General features: G+C 42.2%; 7 protein-coding genes across 10 annotated transcripts in view; 5 read left to right on the top strand and 2 right to left on the bottom strand.

The window, feature by feature from the left end:
• Window positions 1-18344, top strand: part of LOC129790699 (transmembrane protease serine 9-like) — a 776474-nt gene that overhangs the window by 316410 nt on the left and 441720 nt on the right. The gene's annotated exons all lie outside the window — the stretch shown is intronic.
• Window positions 282-2579, bottom strand: LOC129790686 (nucleolar protein 10). Its single transcript, XM_055828350.1, has 3 exons — window positions 2426-2579; window positions 1531-2364; window positions 282-1454 (listed from the first exon to the last, which is right to left on the bottom strand). The coding sequence occupies exons 1-3, from the start codon at window positions 2489-2491 to the stop codon at window positions 345-347; spliced, it is 2010 nt and encodes a 669-aa protein (XP_055684325.1). The 5' UTR covers window positions 2492-2579; the 3' UTR covers window positions 282-344.
• Window positions 2742-5647, top strand: LOC129790676 (gastrula zinc finger protein XlCGF58.1-like). Its single transcript, XM_055828336.1, has 5 exons — window positions 2742-2974; window positions 3039-3121; window positions 3184-3967; window positions 4034-4612; window positions 4684-5647. Exons 1-5 carry the CDS (start codon window positions 2848-2850, stop codon window positions 5385-5387), a joined length of 2277 nt encoding a protein of 758 aa, XP_055684311.1. The 5' UTR covers window positions 2742-2847; the 3' UTR covers window positions 5388-5647.
• On the top strand, window positions 6111-8478 carry LOC129790689 (zinc finger protein 260-like). Its single transcript, XM_055828354.1, has 4 exons — window positions 6111-6423; window positions 6485-6567; window positions 6629-7688; window positions 7749-8478. Exons 1-4 carry the CDS (start codon window positions 6279-6281, stop codon window positions 8429-8431), a joined length of 1971 nt encoding a protein of 656 aa, XP_055684329.1. The 5' UTR covers window positions 6111-6278; the 3' UTR covers window positions 8432-8478.
• On the top strand, window positions 8829-11414 carry LOC129790679 (zinc finger protein 160-like). The gene is made up of 3 exons (XM_055828340.1): window positions 8829-9138; window positions 9206-9288; window positions 9348-11414. The coding sequence occupies exons 1-3, from the start codon at window positions 8997-8999 to the stop codon at window positions 11307-11309; spliced, it is 2187 nt and encodes a 728-aa protein (XP_055684315.1). The 5' UTR covers window positions 8829-8996; the 3' UTR covers window positions 11310-11414.
• On the top strand, window positions 11501-13391 carry LOC129790694 (tRNA-dihydrouridine(47) synthase [NAD(P)(+)]-like). Its single transcript, XM_055828359.1, has 3 exons — window positions 11501-11615; window positions 11671-12700; window positions 12763-13391. Exons 1-3 carry the CDS (start codon window positions 11584-11586, stop codon window positions 13330-13332), a joined length of 1632 nt encoding a protein of 543 aa, XP_055684334.1. The 5' UTR covers window positions 11501-11583; the 3' UTR covers window positions 13333-13391.
• Window positions 13324-18251, bottom strand: LOC129790724 (fructose-1,6-bisphosphatase 1). Of its 4 annotated transcripts, none has more exons than XM_055828399.1 (5): window positions 17907-18251; window positions 15206-16034; window positions 14956-15130; window positions 14751-14895; window positions 13324-14079 (listed from the first exon to the last, which is right to left on the bottom strand). In XM_055828399.1, coding segments are annotated over exons 2-5 (1005 nt in total). In that variant the 5' UTR covers window positions 15207-16034; window positions 17907-18251; the 3' UTR covers window positions 13324-13395. The 4 variants fall into 4 exon arrangements, with proteins under 4 accessions (XP_055684374.1, XP_055684375.1, XP_055684376.1 ...); XM_055828400.1 differs by having other exon boundaries at window positions 15206-16021; XM_055828401.1 differs by having other exon boundaries at window positions 15206-15988.

The following is an 18344-nucleotide window of genomic DNA, read 5'->3' as shown; positions in this document are numbered from 1 at the left end:
TTTCCACCATTTGCATACACAACAGTTGAGGTAATATCATTGCTTAATTGAGGGAGAATTACGCGAGTTTGCTGCTTAAAGAAAATGTGCGCGCGAGCCATTTAAGCGTGTTGAGTATTTTAGGAGGAGGAACCCACTAAATGCAGGCGGAGTTTCTTACAACCAATTGAAATCACCTCTTTGAAGCTTCTTTTCCACTCTTTGAAACGATTTCTTCGATAAATTATGTTCTTTTTAAACAATTAAAATTAGTTTCTGAAGAGAAAATTCTAAAGAAATTCTTGAAATTAAAAATATTTTTATTTACAAAATGTTGTAGCATAAAAATAACTCACATGGTGTGTCTATTTAAAGGGCAATCGCTTTAATTTTATCCCACGCGGTCTGCGGACAAGTTGTCTCCGCTCTTCCCTGTGCTTCCTTATTTGATCCGCACGATTTCTCATCCCTTTACTCCCTGAACCCACTGTAAACTTCATCTGCCGCCCCATTGATGTATCCTCCACCTTAAAAGCATTCTCTGCACTCTCTTGCCTCGCAATTCGATCCCCAAGAGTCATTTCCTTCCTCCTACCACCCTTCCGGGGATCCCAACCAACTGTTAAATCATCCTCAGCTCTTATTTTAATTGTATCCCCCTCAGCTTTCTTTGCCTCCTCCTCCTGACGCTTCTCCTTTTGAATCTTTTTGTACTCCTTCTTCACATCCTTCGTCCACTTTTGATCATCATCTGAACTCTCATCGGCTTCCTGCTCCGAGAAGAGATCCTCATCTGTGCTCTCATGCTGCACCGCTTCGTCCTCCTGCAGGACAGCTGGAGTAACCTTCGGGATGGGTTTCCGGGTATTTTTGGGTTTCTTCAGATGCGCCAGCACCGGCTTCAGCAACCTATACTCCTCCACATTCTCGTCAATTGTGAAATCAGGATCCGCAAAGAGAGCTGCAAATCTCCCATCGTGCATCAATGCATCCGATTCAGCCTCAATGAGTTTCGATGCAAATTCCCTGTTCACCTTCGGGAGGTCTGTCTTGATCTCCACCCGACTTGGGCGTGTTTCCTCAATCTGCTGCCGTGCCTTTTGCTTCTTGTACCGATCAAATGAGTAGTAATCCACAGCTGATCGGGCTTTCCTGTACAATCGAATATCCACAAAGTAACCATGCATGTAGGCACGCAGGAGATTAGTCCCCTTGAGATCCTCAAGATTGAGTTCAGCCAACTCCTGCTGCGTGACAAACTTGTAATCATCGTAAATATTCTGCACAAGCTCCGTATCCAACTCTTCCGTGAGATTATCCAGGAAGGAACACCATCTGGGTGCTGGGCCAAGTTGCGGAATGTAGAATGTTTGCATTCTTTTGTCTTCCTGGGCGAAAAACAGCATTCCTGTGCCGGGGATTGTGCAGAAATCATTAAATTCCGACGTGGATTCAATGAAAGTCAGTTGCTTTCCCTAAAAAGAGACAAAAAATTCTCTTTAAAAATGAATTTTTGAAAAAAAAGAAAAAGAAAAAATTTAAAATCTTTACCGTATTTTCATCCCAGATCTTCAAAATTCCACTATCCATTGAATAAACGACGGATGCATTGGGGTTAAAGTTTATCCGTTTAATGGGGAGATTATTCATGTGATCCTTGGTGGTGAAGGGACGATTTGAGCGTAGATCGAATAAGAAAATCTGCCCATCGCTCGTACCAGTGCCGAATTGAAGGCCATTTTTGAAATTGAGTGCAGTGATGGAGGGCGCTGGAGTCCCTTCATCTCCTGGATTCTCAGCTGTGACCTGAAGGGCAGCACAGCGGGAGTGCTGTCGTGGATCCCAAGCCTCCACGGTACCCTTCTCCGTTCCCACACATAGCAAATGATGCTCCGGATTGACGACACAGACATTATTCACGGGGGATTGTGTCTCAAATGATTGGGAGAACTGCCCCCGTTCGAGATTGAAGCGATAAATCTCCGGAGAAGCAGCCACGAGGAAGAGATCACACGTGGGAGCATGGTAGGCAAGATCTCGTCCGAATTTGGGTATTCGCAGCCGGTAGTGCCTCCCCGGAGCTGTGTGGAATTCAATGTGACGATCACACTGCAAGAAGACAATCTTGCTGTAGTCCTCACTGAGGATTTCAAAGTTAACCACTTCCGCGTCGAAGCATCTCTCAAATTTCGCCGAGAGGTTATTGAAGTCATAGCACTTTATTCGTGGTTTGTACGTTCCCGTGGCTATGATGTACTGCCTATCTGGTGTCACCTTGATACTCGTCGATACACCTGGCATATCAAAGTCCTGAATTAGATCAATCTTCCTCCGAAGATCCCCATTCTTATTCAACAATTTCTTCTTCTTCTGATCCGTCAGCCACTGCAAAGGAATTTTCAAGCTTATTTTTCACGATAATTTTAATGTTTTTTGCAAAACTTACATCTGGCAGGGATTTTCCAGCACTCAAATTGTAAATTTTCACATCATTCACATCCGTTATGGACATTTTTGCAGGAGAAAAACTGCAAAATTATCACGGAGGAAAATGTAAACAAAAAACAACGTGGTGTAGTATAGGGCGTCCCAAAAAGAGCATCAAAAATTGAATTCTTCATTAGATAGTCCCACAAAATGAGATCAATTTCTCTATGTTTGTCGTTGCATTTTGACTCAATATTGACCTCAATAATTGGGCAAATGTTGACACACTCATTGTTTACTAGACTACCATATGATTTTTGTTTACATTTTTTGACTGAATGGAAAGAATGATTTGCTCTCTTTCAAAAAGGTCATTAAAAAAATAAATCAGTGAAAAAGAAAAGTTCTAGTTCTTAATGATTTTATTGGTAAAGTGAGGCGATGCAGACAGAAGCAGAACTCGATCTTGGTCAGGATATTTTGGGCAATAATGAGGATTTCCGGGAATATTGGTTGGAATACCAGGAGAATTGGCGACTGGATTGTGGGCATGAATGTTACTTTTGTGGTAAATTCCCTCAAGATCTTCTCCTTCCTGCTCAATGATTCTTAAATGCTTTTGTTGATTTCAGAGAAGGAATTCCCCACAGCCTTGTCCTGCTACTATCATGAGAGATTCTGCAAAGAGGGCCCCACAGAGAGATTCAGCTGCCCGGTAAAAAACAAAGAATTTCTCTGGTTCCTGGAATCATTTCATTAACAATCTCTCTCCTGTAGAAATGTGGGCTGAACTTCAAGTACAAAATGGGTCTGCAGCACCATGAAAAGCGTCATGCTAAACCTGGTGGATTCCTCTGCTTCCAGTGCAATGCGCGATTCACATCAGCTACAGCCCGGCTTGAGCACAAAAATTCCCAACATCCGATTTTTCAATGCCAGATTTGTCTGGCTGTGAACAGAACTTCATCAGAGTACGTTGAACACATTCTGAACAGTCACAGTTATCCCAAGAAAAGACCGGCAAGGAATTCACGAAGAAATAATCATTCAGACGATGCTCCTGTGACAATTAAATGTGAACCATTGGAGATTGAATTCTTCGTTTCGGATCTACAGCAATTGCAGGCCAATGAGAAGAGAAGCTTTGAAAGTGTCCTCGAGGTCAAAGAGGAAGATTTGAATGCGGAAAATCATCAAGATACAGATAAAACCCAGCAGGAAGATGATCATCCTCCATCGAGTCCTTTTCCAGACATTGGCTTTGATTCCAACTCTTCTGACGATGAGAAAGAGAATAAGACAATTTTACAAGATTCAAAGAAGAATTCAAAGGATTCAACGGAGAATTCCAAGAGACATCCCTGCCCTAAATGCGAAAAAACATACCAAATAGATGGAAGAAGATTTGTCAGACACATGAAAGAGGAGCATTTAATACACAGCGATGATGAGGAATGGCCAGAAGTTCTTTCCGGATTCAAAGGAAAAACCTATTGCTGCGAAATTTGCAACAAATGCTACCTTTGTAAGACAGCATTGGAGACTCACATTAATCTGCACGGTTAGTCTGCTATCTTGGGATAAATCTTCTTTCTTTGCTTTAATTGATTCTTCCTCTAAATTTCAGATCCAAAAACAAAGCTTCAAGTTCAAAAGGAAAAGCCTAAATTCACCTGCAGCCTGTGTACGAAGGATTTTACATCCAAATTCATATTGAAGACTCACATCAAGAAGATTCATCTGCATGGGAAGCTCTTTGTATATTGCCCGAAATGTGGAGCAAAATTCAGGAAGAAGGAACGTCTGAAGCAGCATGAGCAGGCCCAATGCAAAAGGAATTTGCGGTATCAATGTGAGATTTGCAAGAAGTTCTTTCAAATTCCGCGTACGCTGAAGTTGCACATGATGGTGCACACGGATAAGCCATATCCTCCGTATTTCTGCCCATTTTGCAGCAAACCCTTCACGACTAAGCGCAACAGGAAGATTCACTACCTGGGTGCGCATAAAAAGTACAATGAGAAGACTAAGAGCTGTCATGTGTGCCAGAGGACGTTTGCTGGCATAACAAAGGCATACATAAAGCATATGTTGAATGAACATGGGCTGGTGGTGGAGGAACGTCAAGAGGAGACTCCGTGTCAGTACTGCAAAGTGAGATTCCCTTCGGAGAAGAGTCTGGAGGAGCACGTCAAAAGGCGACACAGTGAGTATTTCCTTTTCCTCTTCGTTCTGCCCTTTCCTCCTGACCTGAACACTCCTCTATCTCACTTCCAGTAATTGATGGGAAAATTCGGACTAAATGCAAGTACTGCGGTGATTTCTTTGATGACTACAACACACTGATGGAGCACAAAGAGACAGTACATTGGGATAAATTCACCTGCAAGATATGCAATAAATTCCTCAAGGGTGAAGGTAATCTCGCACATCATCTCAACATCAAGCACCCCGAGCTTAAATTGAGCAACAGAAGAAAACATCTCTGTGGGAAATGTGGCAAGAGTTTCAACAACAAGACAGCTCATCGGGATCATGAGCAATCAGACTGTGGACGATCACCGCAACATCAATGCGATATTTGCAAGAAATTCCTCTACAGCCGTGGTAGCCTGAAGACTCACAAGTACACGCATAGCGTCGTCAAACCCTACCAATGCTCATACTGCAAAAAGTACTTCCTAACGCGTCAGAGTATGCAGGAGCATGAGACGACGCACACGGGTGAGAGACCCTTCAAATGCCCCCATTGCTCAAAGACATTCGGTCACAAGAAAACACTCTCAACGCATCTGCTCGTCCACACGGGAGATAAGCCGTACATGTGCTCAGGATGTGGACAGAGATTTGCCTGCTTGTCCAATTTGAGGGTTCACCGGAAGAGTAGATCAAATTCATGTGATCTCATTCCAAATAACACCAAACCCGTGTACACGAAGGGGGCGAGGAATCTTCTGAATCTCACATCTAAAGAACAGTAAAAAGTGATAAATAGAGAGGGATAAAGGCATTAATTAAAAACTTTGAGCAATGTAAATGACTAAAGTAAAACGTTATGATAAAGCAAATATTTATTCTGAATGAATTTTTGGGTAGTTTTATTGGAATTCTTCATGTTTTAGTTCTCATTTTATGATGAAAAAAAAATTAAAAAATTTGATTTAGAAAGAAAATAACTTTATGATGAAGATTAGGAAGCAGAGGAAGGATAAATTATTAAAGAATTACTTTTTCTCACAACTTTCTGGTCATTTTAATCCTTAAATTAAATTAATTGGAGTTTGATCATTTTTTTTATCAACCCTCCAACAGCCAAATTGAAAGAACCCTTCGAGACCTTTAAGGGGGGTCTTTTTTCAGAACTGGTGAAAATGAATGTTTTTATTTTTCTTGGGGCCGGTATTTCTTAAACTTGATTTTCCAGTGTTAATCACATTTAAAGACTTATTGTTGAAGAGTAAGAAAATCACTTTCCGCCATCTTAGGTATGACACCATCTTGAGATTTTGCTCAAAACACAAAGGTAGGCTTTTCTCAGAATTTAATGGATGGATTTTGATGGGGTAAAAAGCAAATGAAAGAGGAAATATCGATGAAGATTTTGATGTACCAGAATTTTGAATTTCCATTCTGGGGCTGAGAAAAGTGAAAAAACGTCAAAAATGTCTGAACAAAAGTCACATTTTTCCACATTTCTCACCCCTTTTCTTATCCTGTTAATCATTTCTATATTTGATAAAAAATAAATAAATAAAAAAATGTTAGACCCGCTTAGACCTCCGCTGGACCTGTTTTACCGGCTAATTTAAGGTTAAGTTAAATACTCCACCCAGACACTTTAGACCAAATCTTTATTTTAAATCTCCCAAAAAATGAGTGGAGTACAAGATAAAAGTCCAATTCAGGACCAAGAAAACTTGAGGAGCAGTGAGGACTTCAGGGAATATTGGTTGGAATACCAAGAAGGCCATCAGCTGCTAAAGAAAGGCTCAACAACCTGCTGTTGCTGCTATTGCGGTGAGCTCTCTTTATTCCTCAAACATTTTCTCTTCTAATTTCTTTGTAAAAATCCCCCCAGGAAAGGATTTCTCAACATCCCTCAAACACTACAACCACGAGAGATTCTGCAAGGATGGCAACGTTGAGAGATTCCCTTGCATGGTAAGAAGGAATTTAACATCAAAGAAGTAGATTTGTCAATCAATAAATATTATTGTTTTAGGTCTGTGGACTTAATTTCAAGGCACAGGAATGGCTTGAGAATCATAAAAAGCGCCACAGGAAGCCAGGAGGATTCCCTTGTCTTACCTGCGGTGCTCAGTTTACGTCAGCAACAGCCCGGAGGAAGCATAAAAATGCTCAACATCGAATCTTTCGGTGTCAAATCTGCAACATTGATTGTTTGAACTCCTTGAACTACATCAACCACGTTCTAAACACTCACAGTGATCTCCAATCTGGGAAGCCTGAGAAGGTGGTTCCTTTGCAAGAGGATGAAGATCAAAAAATTCAGGAAGACAACACAAATGAACCCAAATCTACCTCATCCAGGGATCTTCAATGCAAACGCTGCCAGGCATCGTACAACAATGTTCGAAATTTAATTCAACACGTAAAAAAGGTGCACAAGATGCAGGAAGATGACGAAGATTGGCCAAAGGAAGCTGAGGCCCTTCTCAAATATTCCTGCGAATTTTGTAATACACGATTCATCGCAGCCAATATATTGCAAGAACATTTGAGGCTTCTTCACGGTCCCAATGGGGAGAAACTATTTCTCTGCAGGAATTGCAGGAAGGGATTTGAAAGCAAGGAAGCTCTCAAGAAGCACAGAAATCAGTGCTATGCCCAATGCAATCAGTGCAAGAAGAAACTAGGCAATAAATGGTCAATGAAAGGTCATTTGAAGTACTGCAATGGACCAAAAATTTGCAAAATTTGCAATAAATCCTTTGCAAATTACAATGCTCTATGTGAGCATGAGAAAGAGCATAGGGAGGAGTCCTATTCATGCGAATATTGTGAGAAAACATTCAAGAAAATATACTTATGTCGTGCACATGTTAAAAGGCATGTTAGGAGCTTTAAAAAACAACAAACCTTCGACTGCGATCTCTGTGTTCAACAATTTCATTCTAAAAGGTATCTCATAAAACATCTTATGGAAATCCATGGGAAGAGTATGTTGAGTGGGGAGAGTGAAGGCTTCATTTGTGGCTACTGCAACACACTCCTCGGGTGTAAATCTTCTCTGACGCGACACATGCAGACGAAACATCGAAGTGAGTTTAAAAATAAAATTCTTTTGCAGGAAGAAAATCCTTTAAACCTTCTCTTTGTAGGTTTCTATGGGAGAACACAAATAAAGTGCCGACTTTGCAAGGAAAATTTTGATAATTTAGACAAGAGGGAGAAGCACGAAATGTCTGCTCATCGTGATGAGCTCACGTGCCAGGTGTGCAATAAGATTTACCCAAAAATATCCAATTTGAGAATTCACGTAAAGTACAAGCATATGGGTGAAAATTCCTACAACCAAAAAAATTATCTCTGTGGAAAATGCGGGAAAGCTTTCAGGCTCATAGTAGCTTTGCGAAATCACGAGATGTCCAATTGCGGAAAATCCCCGCAGTTTCAATGCGATCAATGCCAGAAATTTTTCACAACAGCAGGAATTCTAAAATCTCACAAAGTCACCCATTCGGGAGTTCGGGCATTTCCATGCCAGTTCTGCGATAAGAAATTCTTCCAGAAACATCAGGCATTGGTACACGAGAGGATCCACACGGGAGAGAAGATATTCAAGTGCACCTACTGCTCCGAAGCTTTTGTGCACTATTCAACGCTTCAGATTCATCTGAGCACCCACACGGGCGTGAAGAGGTACGTGTGCAGCGGATGTGGCGATAGATTCACGTGCCAATCCAATTTAAGAGCACACCGGAAGAGTAATGCGAGTACTTGTGGACTTACGCCGCTTATGGGTCCTGTTCCAGGACCTTCTACTAAGCCACCTAAACAATAGGGGAATGTGATGAAGTTTGAGAGAATAAAAGAATTAAACTTTTAAAAGTTAAGAATCTTTTATTTTCCTGAATATCTGATAACCCTGGTAATAAATTCTTGAGAAGAGGAAGATTTTTCAAACAGCCCAAGCCTAGTGATTTTCAGTTCTTTACAGATTTTTAAATTTTCGGCAATTTTCTCCAAACTCCAAGCTTCTAGCTTTACTCATTTAGCCATAAAATGAGAAAAACTAATGAAAACTTCAGCCATCTTGAAAAAAAAAACTCCATTTTGCATTTTTTCAGAAGATTTGCTCATCTTTTTCACAAAATATCGTTTTTCTAAAGGTTCACCTTCAATGAGCAATTCAAATCTTTGTTGATTAGGGGTTAACCTTTATTATTGTGTCAATTGACAGAACGTAAACAAATTTTCTTTTTTGCCATTTCTGCAATTTTCCTGCAGGATTTTTCCTTTTTTTATCGTATTTCCCGTGATATCTCTTACAGCATTAAAGTATGAATAAGTTAGTAATCTTTTAAACTAATCAGCGGTATTATTAGTTTTATTGTAATTGTGAAAAAATGGCGAGGAATTCAAGAAAAGACAACCAGGATGTTCTCAGTGAAGATGATGAGTATACAAGTCAGGATTGGATAGAGTACCTTGCGGATAGTCAAGTGGATGATAAGAATGAATCCTTTAGACAACACTGCCACTACTGCGGTAAGTCTTCCGGTATCATCCCTACACCATGAACTAATTCCCGGACGTTCCATTTTTTGAATTGCAGAAAAGGAATTCTTTACTGCCAGGAAGCGCTTGTCCCATGAGAGATTCTGCAAAAATGGCTCCATTGAGAGATTCTCATGTACTGTGAGTAATTTTGAAGTTTTTTCCATTTTGAGGAGGTTTCTGTAACGTTTTTTTTGCAGGAATGTGGCCTGAACTTCCAACTGCAGCAGTGTCTCAGAAAACACGAAAAACGTCACGAGGAACCAGGAGGATTCCCCTGTTGCTCATGCGATGCCAGATTTATATCCTTCACAGATCGTTTGCAGCACAGGAATGCCGAACATCGATTGTTTCGCTGTCAAATCTGCCTGGTCAGGTGTACGAGTTCAGCAGACTATGTTACTCACATCATGACTTCCCACAGCGACTGCAAGTGTGCTGTTAAAGCTTCCACAGCAAAGGAGAAGAAATCTCCAAAGAGGAAGTCAAAGCTTTCCTGTGAAAAATGTGGCGTAAAGTTCCGAAATCGGACTAATCTGGAGAATCACGTACAAAGTCTGGCCTGTGAGAAGCCCTACAAATGTGCTGAATGTGGCAAATCCTTTTCCTTCCAAGTTAGTCTCATAACGCATGCAGCTCAGCACGGAGGAGTACATCCCAGTTCATGTGATCGATGTGGTCAGAACTTCACTGGGTACGATCAACTAATTCAACATCGAAGAGCAAATCCCTACACTTGTGGTCTTCCGCAGGAGAAGAAACGAAACACGAGGAATAGTGGAAAGGTTAAAAAGATCCCGGAGAAGGAAGATGTGGGGCAGAAAATTGAGGATTTCGATGCAGGAGATGAGGAAGAGAAACCTCAAATTGAGCTGTTCAATGGAGTCGTCAAGAAGGAACCTTCTCCAGAGACAATTCTCTTCCAGAACCTCGAAGACGTGGATTTGGACGATGATGTTCCACTTTCACAGCTTAAGAGTCAAGCAGGCGTTACGCAGAGTCCGGAAGTTAATATGAAGACAGAAGAAACCTCAAATAGGCAACTCCGGAAGAAGAATAGAGAGAATAAAGTTTACTCTGAGGATTCAGCTGATGGAATGGATTTATTCGACTTCAGCGGTCCTCCTGAATCTCCACCGAGTTGCTTTACAACAGACTCAGACTCGGAGTACGAAGAGAAGCGGAAGAAGACGGCATCCAGTGGTGGACAGCCGGAAGCCAGTCGATTTCCTGACTACAAATGCACCATCTGCCCCAAGGTTTACTGCTACCAGCGCAAATTGGTCATTCACCTGAGATCTGAGCACAATATTGACAGTGATGACGACAATTGGCCCCTGGAACGTCCCAGCAAGACAAACTACACACCCCGGGAGCGGAAGCACGAGTGTAAGTACTGCAAGAGAGTCTATGCCAATCAATCATCCCTAGCGCGGCATGTTAAATGTCACGGACCCAATGGGGAGCTCCTTTTCCGGTGCAAGACGTGCAAGGGATACTTTGATACCGAAGAGAATCTTAAGGAGCACCGGGATACCTATCACAAGGATAAGATTATGTGCAATATCTGCAATAAATCCTACGCTGGGGAGCACAATCTCAAGACGCACATCGAGCTGCGGCACACAAAGACTAAAACAATCAAGAAGATGTCCTACCTCTGTGGGAAATGCGGGAAGAATTTCACCTCCAAGACTGCCCTGCTGGATCATGAGCGATCAGACTGCGGCAAGAAACCCATCTATCAGTGTGATGTGTGCAAGAAGTTCTACCACAGCGCTGGTTCCCTGAAAGGCCATAAAACACTCCATACAAAAGTTCGGCCGTTCCTCTGCAAGTACTGCGGGAAGCCCTACAGGACTCCGGGACAGATGAGGGAACACGAGAGGGTACACACGGGGGAAAGACCACACAAGTGCACGTACTGCCCGAAGGCATTCAGCCACAGGGGAAGCCTTCTGACGCATCTCTCGCTACACACGGGCTTCAAGAGATTCATGTGCAGTGGATGCGGGCAGCGTTTTACGTGCATCTCCAACCTCCAGGCACACCGGAAGAGTCATGCAGACACGTGCGGTCTGGTGCCGAATTGCACGAAAGCCATAGGGCGGATGGAAGCATACATTTTACCCCAGAAGGAGGATGATATGGATCATAAATAGCTGCCCCATTCAATATTTTTTTTAATTTAATTAACTTCCATAGTCTCTATTATATATTAATTGTGTAATTGCGCATATTTTAAGTGTCCATAAATAATTTAGAAATCATAATTTTGGGATTTTTCTTACAATTTCCTCAATTTTTCCATTATTTTCTTACCTTTTCTCTCCCACGGCGAATTTTTGACAGTTAATTTTTTCGCCACCACGTGCTTTAATTTTCCGCTTGTTTTGTTTATCGCAATTTTTGCAGAGCGCTAAATCTCCGAAAATCATGGATCCAGGTGTTTGTTACATTAAACCAGAGTAAGAATTTGATTCATTAAATATTTCTCCGGATATTGAGTAAGTTTTCCTTTAGATTCCTGGTTGAAGTGCAGAAAAATGCGGAGATTAAATTGGGCGAGTACCCGGAAAAGCATGATTTGGAGAAGAAAAAGAAGGGAAAAAGACGTGGACAGAATAAGAATCGTCCGGCACCGTATAAGATGAAGCGAGAATTGCAATTGTGCAGTAGTCTGGTAAATGGAGATGATTCTAGCACCTGCACATACCCCAAATGTATCTACTTGCACGACGTGAAGAAATATCTGGAAGAGAAGCCCAAAGATATCGGCGAAAGTTGCTACATTTACTCCCAAACGGGGCACTGTCAGTACGGCCTCACATGCCGATATGCTGAGAATCATCTGGATGAGGAAAAGAAGAACCTGGGAGCTACGGAGGGTGTGAGAAAACCCTTCAATCCCATTGATATTGAATTGCTGACGATTCTCCGGAAGCGCCAATACAATCTCGATCGGAGTAAGAAAATTGTCGAGGAAGTGGAGAAGAGAAAGCTCGAGGGATACACTCCAGACACAGATTTAATTCCTGAAAGGCCAGCTGAGAGGATGCGAATTGATTTTCGCAATAAGCTCTTCCTGAGCCCACTTACCACCGTTGGGAATCTTCCCTTTCGACGTATTTGCAAAGAATACGGTGCTGATGTGACTTGTGGGGAAATGGCGTGCGTGGTGCCTCTCCTCAGTGGAGCTAAGCAAGAATGGGCTCTGACAAAGCGACACCCCACTGAGGATCTCTTTGGGGTACAGATTTGCGGCAATAAAGCCAATTTAGTGGCGGGAGCAACGCAAATTCTCACCGAGAAAGCCAACGTGGACTTTGTGGATCTCAATTTGGGCTGTCCCATTGATTTGATCTACAAACAAGGGGCAGGAAGTGCCCTGATTCGCCGACAAAATGTCCTCGAAGGGATTGTGAGAAGTTGCGCAGCTGTTCTTGGGGATAAACCCTTCACCGTGAAGACAAGAACGGGAGTTTATGCCGATAAGAGTGTTGCCCATGAATTGGTGCCTAAATTCGAGGAATGGGGAGCCAGCTTAGTCACTGTGAGTCCTTCTTTTTGATATTTTTTTTGTTTAATTAAAAATTCAACTGTTTTTCTCTGCAGATTCACGGCCGCTCCCGGGAGCAGAGATACACGAAAAATGCCGATTGGAAGTACATTGAGGAATGCGCAAAGGCAGCCAAGGAGATTCCTGTGATTGGCAATGGGGACATTCTCAGTTTTGAGGATTATCTGGAAGCAAGGGAGGCTGCTCCGCATATTTCGGGGGCAATGATTGGCCGTGGAGCACTGATAAAACCCTGGCTCTTCCAGGAGATCAAAGAGCAACGGCACATGGATCCATCAGCAACGGAGAGATTCGATATGATGAAGAAGTTTGTCAACTATGGGCTCGAGCACTGGGGCAGCGATACGAAAGGTGTAGAGAATACACGGAGATTCCTGCTGGAATGGCAATCCTTCCTGTACAGATACGTACCCTATGGCCTCCTGGAGCATCCTCCGCAGAAGATCAATGCTCGACCCAATACCTACCGCGGGCGGGATGATTTGGAAACATTGCTGGCGTCAAATAATTGTGCTGATTGGATAAAACTCAGCGAGAGACTCCTCGGTCCCGTTCCGGATGGCTTCCAATTCCTCCCGAAGCACAAAGCTAATTCATATGGGTGAAAAAATTGGAGATTTTATTCATGCCGGCCTGAGGTAAATAAAGGCAAGTCAATCCATTATTTTTTAAGATAAGTAACTGAGAGCTTCTTCAACGTCCAATTTGGAGCCCAAGAAAATGGGTGATCTTTCGTGGATTTTAGTTGGGACAACGTCGAGAATATCAATCTTTCCGGTGCTGGCTTTTCCTCCAGCTTGCTCAATGATGTACGCCATGGGATTGCACTCGTAGAGAAGACGGAGTTTGCCACTCTTTGCCGATGCTGTGGCTGGGTAGATGAAGATTCCGCCGTATTTGATGGTTCGGTGCACATCAGCCACCATACTGCCCACATAGCGAGCTCCGTAGGGTTTCCCCTTTGTCGGATCCTTCTTGTCGCGCACATAGTTGAACACACCGGTATCCCAGTCGTGGGCGTAGCCTTCGTTGATCGAATAGATTTTCCCCTTGTCCGGAATCTTCATATTGGGATCCGTGAGGATGAATTCCCCAATGGCGGGATCATACATGAATCCATTTACCCCATTACCCAGACTCAGTACCATCATCGTAGCGGAGCCATAGAGGGCATATCCAGCCGCCACCATCTGTCTTCCTGGCTGTAGGGCATCTTGGAGAGTGGGCGTTCCTTCGGTTTGTTTGCGGTAAATGCCAAAGATTGAACCAATGGACACGAGGCAGTCAATGTTGGAGGATCCATCGAGAGGATCGAAGCACACGATGTACTTTCCCTGCTTATCCACCTCGATCTATACGGGAATTTAAAGAGATTTTTAGGAATTGAGGAAATGGACCAGACAGCACAGGTAAGTCAGGATAACGTTCTATTTTTTTTTAAATATTGGATTCTATTCAGCGACCAAAAAATCCTTGAAATTTTAAGAATTTCTTCTGAAGTTTCAACAATTTAAAGCATTTCTTGATGGCTGAAAAGGACCGAATATGTCCTTTAAATTCTGATCCCTTTTAGCTGCGATTCGCCTTAAGTTCTCTCAAAATAGATTTCCTAAGAATTTTTGCTATCTCTCTGTGGTTTTTTATGCACCAGACAGACATGGCAGAGAGAGAGAAATTCGGTGGAAGCAAATTGGTGGTTTTGTGATAAGAAAAACTCATACTTGGCTTCATAACAATGTGATAAGAAACGAAATTATTCAACAAATAATTATATTTGACAATTTTTTTAATAAGAAAACTAAAATTCTTATCTTTTAGCACAGAAATAGCTAATTGAGTGCCTGAGTTTGTCAGAATTTATCAGAGATCTTCAAGATCTTTGATAAAATTGAACGAAAAGTCATGATAAGATCGTTCGTAGGAGTAAGAAAATGATCCTTAAAAGATCAGCCTTGACTGTCTTGGAGTTGTAGGGCCGTTTGGTCACTTTGGGGGATTTTATGGGATTAATTGGGATACTCACCTCGACGCACGTCTCATTCTCTTCTGAGACAAGGAGACATGTCGTGAAGGAGGAGGACAGCATATTGATGAAGAGTTCATTGGAAAGGACGTCTAGTTTCTTCACTTCCTCTCCCTGGACATTGGTATCGCCTGAGATTCCATGTCTGGGAATTAATGGGCAGATTGTAGATTTGAAGGAACAAATTCTACTGCAATATACTCACAATTTGGCAATCCCTGCCTTCCTCACAGCCGAGCTAACAGCCTTCACGGCCGTCTGGATGGAGTTGAGGAGTTGCGAAAGATCTCCTGTGGCACTTGCAAATTTCTTCTGTTCCTGCAGCACAAACCGCGTTAGGGTCATGCAATTGGAGTCAAAGGGCTGCGATTTGGATGTCACTGCGAAAAGAGATTCAAAGGAGGTTATCATTGGAATCTAGGAGAATGCAAATTAACCATGAAGAATTTAATTACTCTTGCACAACTTGTTGCTCCGGCTGTGGCACTACTAGCAAAGACTCCGCGCGATAAACTGACGGCGACTGAGAGACGTTGACTTCTGTGGCAATACGAGACTCGGGGCAGAGGAAATGTGTGCCTCTTGATTTTCCGCACTAACACACGAATCCAAAAGTTTTTTTTTGTTCCTCTGAGCCCCGCCTCTGGTTAGACAATAAGAAACTCACTCTGGCAAGTCAATACAGCGTGGCAACAGAAAAATACGTCTGACCGGTCTTATGAGGAGGACTGTGTGTGGGTAAAATGGGTAACCTTGAGAAGACGAGCCCACCAAAATTTTCGAGAGATTTTACACTCTTTATCTCTTTTAAGTGATAACTGGCCCCATGTTGCCACCGAAGGTCACCAAAAGAGCGATAGAGCGTGGAGAATTTTTCATGAAAACTTGTTTACTGACTACCGTGGAAGTTTTCACGATAATCCTCTTATCGGAAAGTCCACTTATCAGAGAATTTATTTAAGGGTGGAGGAAATGAGGAAACATTCGGGAAATAGTGGAAAAAATTAAACAAACTACGAGGCTATTAATAAATCTCTGTTTTAGATGATGATACGTTGTGTAGGTTGTGTACATACAGCTGCATTGGATGCTGATGATCTTGAGATGAGCCTGTGATTGTTTTTCTTATTCTCTTCTCACAATCAGTATTCTGGGCATGTAGTCTTAAAAATTAACTATCTGGGATGACTTCCTTGTTCATGATCCTATTGGGGGATCGCCTCGTTTAAATTTCTCAACTGTTTGTATTTCAGCAACTTAAAGTTTGTACACTTTTTGAATTTCCTGAAACAGTTGGTTAGGATATGTGCAGTCATCCTGCCCATTGGATCAAGATGTTTATAAGGGATCTTAGAACTTCCTTTTCAACACCCAGCTGATCCTTGATGTCATTTCGGGGTCAAAGTCTGTTCATTGCTGGCATACTCACTCACTTAATTAACTGGTCATTTACGACGGCAGTTTTTCCTCGCATTCTGAAGACAGCAGTTGTGATCCCAATACACAAGAAGGGCGACAGGAATCAATTGAATAACTATAGACCTATCTCTTTGATCTCGGCAGCGTCGAAAATTATGGAGAGGGCGGTACATAGTAGAATTGTTGACTTTCTCACACTGCATGGCTTTTTCTCGCGGAACCAATTTGGCTTTAGGCGCGGTATGGGATGTGAGGACGCCATCGCTCGGCTGCTTGGATTACTGCATACAGAATTGAATGTTGCGAAAGGAAGAAAGGCTGCTGTTGTATTCCTGGATGTAACAAAAGCATTTGATTCTGTAAGACAGGATCTACTACTTGACAAAATGGAAGAAGCCGGATTTCGAGGTGCCCCATTGGAATGGATGAGGTCTTATTTACTGGGCCGTCGACAAAGAGTTGCGTTGGGCCAGCACACGTTGAGTAGCCCGAGGACTTGCGAAACGGGTGTGCCTCAGGGATCGGTGTTAGGGCCGCTCCTATTTCTCATCTATCTTAACAATCTGCTTGACCGCAGCCTGTGGGCCAGAATGACGGCATATGCCGATGATGTGGCACTATTGTACACGGGCCCATCAGTGAACGGAATTGTTAGAATGATTGACTCGGACTTTATTGAAATAAGAAGGTGGATGGATTACCATGGACTTCTCGTCAGCAGCAAGACAGCTGCAATGTGGTTTGGAACGAGTGACCAGCCGAATTTGATCTGTCATTCTCCTGATTGCGGCTTGCGTTGCCAGAGGTGTGATGGCGACTGCATTCCTATTCACAATGTCAAGGAATTCAAATACCTGGGCATTGTTATAGATGACTCCCTAAGGTGGAGCGCCCACATAGATGGAGTTGTGCGCAGCATTAGGTCGCTGGTCCGGCAGGTGTTTGCCTTGAGGTCGTTATGTTCGCCGGAGCTTCTGAGAGCATTTTATTTCGCAATTGGAGAGTCAAGGCTGCGATATGGACTTCAATTCTGGGGAGCCGCATGTGAAGTGCACAGGAGGCCTCTTATGGTGGCGCAGAAGGGAGCGATTCGTGCCATGTCTTTTGCCAGGCGCCTGGATCATACCAAGTGCCTGTTTGTGCAGTGGAGCATTCTCCCCCTGCAACATCTATACGTCTATAGAATCGTGGAAATCTATACAAGACGTGGTGTCGGTCACTCCTTCTACTTTTCAGAGCACATGACAAGGAGGGGGACACGTCAGATCGTCCCTAGGCCAAATTCAGAACTCTTCAAGAGATCTATGAACTACCTCGCTCCATTAGTTGTTAATAACGTTAGTGATTTGATATGTCCAGTGGAAATGTGTAATGTCAGACTGTCATTGTTGAGTGATTTCTTTGATACCGTGAAGACTCTGATGATGTCGAAATATGTGGGATAAGTGTGTATGAATAAATAGATGAAAGGGGAAGGGGTCCAAACAGCCAATAAGGCTCGAGATTCCCAGAGTCTCTCAAATATGTTATAATATTGAGATGAATAAATTATATTATTATTATTATTATTATTATTTAGGAAGTTTTCTTTGAAATTACGTGAAGCATTTTTATAGACTCAGATTTAAGCTTAAAGATGAAATCAAAGAACCAGCCGAGTGTTGAAAAGGAGCTTCCTAAGATTCTTTAGAAACATTCTGTTGAAATGGACAGGATGACTACACAATTTCCACCCACTTATAACACTTTCCGGGAAGCTCATACAACTGTTCTGAGCTTCTAGTTGCTCTGTTTTTCAAAGATCAGCCCTGACTAAAGTCATAATTTTCTTCTGTTTCAGACAGTTTTAATCAAATTTATCTTTTATTAATTTAAAGAAAAGCAGGAAGTTTCTAAAAATAATATTGCAATAAAATGATGATCAATGAAAGCACTGACTGTCGTTTATGGGGTGTTTGGTCGCTTCTAGATTTAGAGGATCAAGGAGCATTGTTAGAAAATAAAAAAATGCGATTTTAGGGAGCTTTTTGACTAAATTGGGCTTTAGAATTTTATTTGTTAATTTTTTTAAATTTTATTTTGTAGTTTTTGGCTCTAAAATCGTAAAAATTATCGTATTTTTGGTCATAAAATCGTTATTTTTACTACAGAACTTTCATTTCGAAATAAAACGGC

The sequence above is a fragment of the Lutzomyia longipalpis genome, chromosome 2 (assembly GCF_024334085.1).
Source record: "Lutzomyia longipalpis isolate SR_M1_2022 chromosome 2, ASM2433408v1".
NCBI classification, from domain to species: domain Eukaryota; kingdom Metazoa; phylum Arthropoda; class Insecta; order Diptera; family Psychodidae; genus Lutzomyia; species Lutzomyia longipalpis.
This window is presented reverse-complemented; position numbering and strand designations above follow the sequence as displayed.